The sequence below is a fragment of the Saccoglossus kowalevskii genome, chromosome 20, assembly GCF_978046115.1.
Source record: "Saccoglossus kowalevskii chromosome 20, keSacKowa6.1, whole genome shotgun sequence".
Classification (NCBI taxonomy): domain Eukaryota; kingdom Metazoa; phylum Hemichordata; class Enteropneusta; family Harrimaniidae; genus Saccoglossus; species Saccoglossus kowalevskii.
The window spans coordinates 12411830-12418066 of NC_140660.1; the positions used below are offsets into that span (position 1 = coordinate 12411830).

The following is a 6237-nucleotide window of genomic DNA, read 5'->3' on the forward strand; positions in this document are numbered from 1 at the left end:
TTCTTCTTCCGAAATATGGTCGTATGAAGAGGCGAAGTGTAACGCTTTGAGAAGAAGATCTTGGTTAATGGATGGGTAGAATTCTACTATATCAAAGCAAATAAAACGATGTTTTTCTTTGTGTTCGATTTTGTTGAACCATTCTATTACAGATGCGGTGTTTTTCCATTGGTTTGCTCTTGTTTCTGTAATAATTTTCTTATTGATCCTGTCTAAAAAATTTTTACTTACTTTGCCAATTTCTGTTTTGGTAGGGTTGATCAATCTGCACGCAGGATTATTTGCAAAGTTTGGTTTGTGGTCTTTCAGGGTAATGAAGGCCTCTAGATTTGCGGTGACGTCGACGCGGTCATCGATGTATAATTTCACTGCAATATTCTTGTCTTCTTGTCTAATTTTTCTAGCCGTATCTTCTGTGGTTTTTTTGTAAGACTTAGTTATGTTTTTCTCCAGTAGTTTGCTGTACGTTGTTGGGTCCATCTTGTAGAAGTTTGTTGTTTTGTCGGCCGGTACAGTCAATGTGCTGCTGTTTTTTATGCGTTTGACGTCGCTGTTGAGATCATTGAGAAAATTACTACTCACTGGTTTAAACTTGGTGGATCTGGTAATGTTAATCATGCCATCCTCGAATTCTTTTAGTTCGTCTATGGGTGGAGGGTTTTTTGTTGAATTGACGCCGTAGTTCTGCTTGATGGTTGAGGCCTTGTTCGGGTGTAGGAAGAAGTAAGCTTTCCATCGCATTCTTCGTATGAAGTGTGCCGTTTTCTCTATAAGGCGGTGTAGATAATCTTTCTGGGTAGGTATTGGTATGTTCTTCGTGGAGTAGTCAAGATTTATTTCCTCCATGTCGGATAATCGTGCTCAAGGAGCGTACTTAGGAAGGTAGTCGATTATTCCAGGTGAGAGTGCTCGATACTAAACGATGAGTCTGTAGAGCAGATTTACATACGTGGACAGAGAAATTAAGACACGACTACATGAGTAAAGTAAAGTGAACTTTATATATATATATATATATATATAGATTAGCTATCAGGAATGTAAACCCGCCATATATATATATATATAACTCTTGCTGTTCTAATAACTTTGTTTTATTGATTATAATCTTTATTATATTAGAAAAACATGCAATCACATGTGCTATTGTACATGTGTTATGTATATAGAATGTGGCATGGTTACATATTTCCATGTCTTGGGAATTTGTGTGCAGAATTGATTTAAATGTATAACATTAGCATTTCTGTACTAAAAAAATAGAGTGACCATGTACTATGGGTTTTCCTGGAAGATTTCAGTAGTTCCGGGACATTAATCGAAGAGCTTATCACAGGAGTTATATAAATCTGATATCATATGAATCACGAACTGTAAATCCTTTTCATCCCATGTATCCGTTTAATCAAAACTGTTATCTTGTTCTATATTTTCTTATTTGAACGCCATTCTTGGAATACATTTTGCCAATAAGTTATAACAATTTTCCAAACGATTATGAAAAGCAAAGAATCAGCAATTGCATCTTCGATGCTAACGTCTTGAATCAACCTAACAGATTAACAACAGTTATTTGATATCTGGGTAGAATATCAAACATATCTAATTGACTGTGCCATATGAAACATGTTAGATACACGGGTTAATATCGTTTAAGCAAATTGTTTAATGCGTGCATCAATTATATAAAAGAATAGTGCTAAAAATCAATTCCAATTTGTTTGAAATATTCACACACTTTTTATATCATGGGTGTTTGTCGGTTTGCCAATTCGTCAGTTGCATTGTCACTCAATATGTTTGTGTGTGTTTCATATTTATATGATAACGTATCCAGAATCACAACAACCGGCGTCTACTGCAGGTGGGATGTCATCTTTTAACCAACACTCTCCAATCTGATTGTCGGCTTTATGGAAGGTCCAACCAACACATCCAGGGTAATTAACACAGGATTGACAACACGCATCGACATCGGCTACTACATTCAAATTGCCAAACAAAATATCTTCTGCAACTCCAATCATTTCCGGCCGTGCAGTGTTTTCACTTATGAAGCAAGCTGACAAAAATAAGATAAGATTAATATAGACATTTCCCCACACATAATAGCTTATGTATAATCTACATAACTGAATGTGAATTATTATAAAATAGGATGACAGTGGTATCTTGCTCTTTAGCGACCTGGTCACGCGTGATTCAATGTCACACTTTTATGCCAGAAAAGGTATAATAAGATTTTGTGTTGTGTAAGTAGTAGATGATATAATAGTGTCGATGTGATGGTACTTTCTGCCAAAAGACTGGTATATCTCCACGTCATTGCGTATTATAATTATAAACACAGGGCAAGTACAATACACCACTACAAAACCAAGAACACGTTTAGGGCTAAACACCCGTTCTCGCTGCAAATCTACACATGCATTCCTTTGTTTTTGTGTCATTGAATGCCAAAACATCAATACATTGATTTTAATATTTAAATTTTTGCATTTTCATTCAGCGGAATTTGTTAACTTCCTACGTTGAATAGTTATTCCTGCTATGGTTCGATTCAAGCTTTTGAATAACACATCTTTCATCATTTTTCACAAAATTTGTAAACAATTCTTCACTGATTCTCAAATCAAGAATTTGCACTTTCGACAAGTTTAATTCAATTTCCGTGAAGTAATGTTTGCAATAACGATTTGCTATCAGATGTTCAGTCTACATCGTGTTACATTAGTAACTACTTCATCGAACATTATGCGACACAGTGTCTCTAAATAATACACTTACGGTTCTGTGGTAAGGTCGTCGGTTGCATTTGGTGTGCAACAGCAGTGGAATGATCTGCACGTGTGGTGGCATCACTTGTAACACTGTATGTTGATGTGGTTAGTTTCAACCGTGTAAGTAGTTTATCAATGGAGGATTGGCCACTGATATTCACAGACGGAAAAACAGTTGTAATGTTTACATCACCTTAAATAAAACAGTATAATCAATCAGCTAACTGTCGTATTTTGTGACACAAACATACATGTTTAGTGAGTGAAATGTTTAAAATGTGATGAAAACAGTAAATTATTTCATTAGAAATAAAATAATACTGATTAGTTATTAAACTTCATTTGAAACTTCAGTTTCACGTGCAAAATAAAGAAGTCATTAAAGAGAAGGTCATTTGCTATTATCTACCACGATACAAATTATTTAACATAAAATATAATATGATTCAGCATAGAGGTCTGTTTGAATGGAAAATAAATATTGTAATAATATATGAATTTGTGATTTTTGCCGCCTTTTCTCAGACCACTTATATTTGCAGGGGTCGCTAAACAAAGACAAACAGCAGAATAACGCAATCTTGGGTTAATGAATGCGGAATAAATCAACATGTATAATATTCAAACATTCAAATATCAAAATGTCTTATCCTCCTTTTATTAAAGTTGGAACTAAACACAGACGGTTAGTTAATAAAAGAAACAATTATCTATGAATCAAATGTGCAGACAACTAAGTAGTGTTAATTAAATTACACGAGAAATAGTTTGTATATTGCCTACCGAGAACAAGTAAACTAATAATTAATGGAGACATGGTAAACATAATGTCCTGAACTATTACGAATAAATTACCATGTATGGAATGAAACACCTAACTGCAACGATATCTATTTTTAAAGTAATATTATAACATCTAACTAAGGCAATTTGTCAGGTTTTTAAAAAAAAAACAGTAAATCCATACCGAGTATTCAAAGTGAATAAACAAACGGCAGCATGCATAATTGAACCTGAGCTATCAAAAGTCTTATTGCTACTCTTTGATCTCACCTACCTGTAGTCGCTTGTAACGAACCAGCCACAACCCCAGTTGCCGCAGCTGTCGTTATCAAGGCCGCTGTTAGAGTAAGAGTGCCAGCCAGCTTACGGTATTGTTTAACAGTTTCGAAAACTCCACCCTGAAAAGGACATCAGCATATTGAACAAACATTATTCGTACGACGTTAAAAGAACAGTAATAATGTGCAATACAAATGTGGACCGATATAGCCACGATGAATTGGTTCTTGTTTGGATCGTTCTAAGTAATCATATTTTACAATTTAACTTAAAGGGCAGTGGTCGTTGTGCCGCGCCCTGTTCGAAATGGGACTCATAGCGACGTATACAACGCGTGTAAAATACATTGTTTATTCACATGAAATTCGAACACTCGCTGCGCGACGACCACCGCGCTTTGATATGCCTATATGGGATAAAAATGCGAGTTGAAATGTTTCTGAAAAGTGGGCATCACTGCCAAAGAGAGAGGGTAATCTGACTTATTTTTTATTTAAGCGTATCAGTTTAGTGCTGGCGTCATTTTCCGGACAAACGTTTATATCTAATTGCAGTGTTCAAGCTCAACAATTAAAAATTTCTTACCTTCTCTTCACCAGCCGGCACAACTCTGTTCATGTTTTAGCTCGTTCTATTTAGCGCATACGCCGAACACCTGTATATCGAATGGACTAATTCAATGTGAGTGTTTGGTGATCATTACGAATTCATGCTTGTCATCAAATTATCATAATTACCGCCCAGGGCCCAGCTTTACGTTTGCTCACCATATGCGTTGTAAATGTCATTGTGATCAACTTTACTTACCTTTTCATTTCCATTTTGTTATTTAGTTCATATATTATCTAGTTCTATTCAGTGATAACCGAACACCTGCTCTTACTCAATAAATGGTTCAGTGTTTATTACAAACTTATGTTTATGCTTTCATAGCAACCTTAAATACCCCCTCGGGGCTCAGTTTTCGTTTATTGACAATGTGTGTTGTAGTTTACTCAATGCCATTGGGATCACCAAACAGTAATCAATGATACAAAACCGGCTTTCTTTACATTAAAGCAAATCTTGTTTTTGCATCTAACAAAACAGGTAGTGTTTAAACTTCTAAAAATGTCTCAAAATATGACTGAATAGGTGGGAAAAATGGTGCACGATACAATAGAAAATCTATACTGGGGGCTGGGATTATACGTAGTGACCATTATTATACTATTATAGTCGCCCAATTCTATTACAACCACGGATACTGTGGCAGATTTTATTTTTTTGTTGAGTCAAATATCTGTCCTGGTTGTAAATATTATGATACTTTTTTGAATGAGTCATGCCACAGAGTGAAACGGGCATAATATTATGAATTACCGATGAGATGTGCAATTAACCAGAATGATGGGCAATATAGTTATGTTATTCTTTTTACTGTGCAATACATACTTTGGTAATGTATAGATTGAGGGTAGGGGAGACTAGCTCTTATCCGTATTATCGATACCAGTGGATTTTATGATGTCATTGCAGCAGATTATCTGCGATAATGTATCACATCATTCAATGCCCGTACCGCATGGATATGAATACAGTGTTGTTTTCGAAAAGGGGAAACTATTTTAAAAAAAACAGAAATTGTTAGGTACCAAGTACGTAATCCTCGAATCTGCATCATCCGAGAGCTGAAAGTAATGAATGTAATTTTATAATGGGCATGAGACTATCCGTAACTCGTGTGTATGCTGTCAAAGTTCACAGACAATTTGAACAACTTTCCACTATCTACAGCACAACACATAGAAAACGAAATGCTCCTACTAGACAGACAATTCATACACTTAAAGAATCATGTAATAATTATTGTGAAGACAAAACTAATTACGTTTCGTGGTTGAATGATATATTACCATCGATCAACATAGTACGCGAAATATGAAATGGGACATGAAAGAAAAATAACTGGCAGAAAAAAATAAAAATATTTCATTGTTTGAACCCAGTTGTTTTTTTTTTTTTTTTACTTGTGCACATAATTTCTTTTTCTTTTGACTTGCCATAGTAATGATATTGTATTGTGCTTTTTGGTTTACGGGTAAAATCAAATAAAAGACGATCACTTAACAGTATAAAACACCTTTGAACCCCGTAGGCATCCCGGTGAAACCAGTTCGCACCTACCCCCCTGCCAAATTCCAAAAAAAATTTAAACATTTAAAACGCAGAACAAGTTACATAAAACTGAAATGCGGGTATATTTGCAGATAACACACCTAGAAGAAGAAATCCTTTGCTTCTGTGCGTGTTGTGAACTTGGTTGTGGCTTTCTGTACGTTAGTACGAAAAATTGCAATATTTGCCAAGACAAGTAAGCCGATATTTTATCAAAATCCAGCAAGTTGCTATTCAT

At 35.2% G+C, this 6237-nt stretch overlaps 1 protein-coding gene across 1 annotated transcript; it reads right to left on the minus strand.

Annotated features, from left to right (window-relative positions):
* Positions 1-1088: 1088 nt before the first annotated feature.
* Positions 1089-4535, minus strand: LOC100371261 (uncharacterized). The gene is made up of 4 exons (XM_006816734.3): positions 4428-4535; positions 3838-3961; positions 2788-2973; positions 1089-2062 (listed from the first exon to the last, which is right to left on the minus strand). Exons 1-4 carry the CDS (start codon positions 4458-4460, stop codon positions 1818-1820), a joined length of 588 nt encoding a protein of 195 aa, XP_006816797.1. The 5' UTR covers positions 4461-4535; the 3' UTR covers positions 1089-1817.
* Between the last annotated feature and the right edge of the window lie 1702 nt (positions 4536-6237).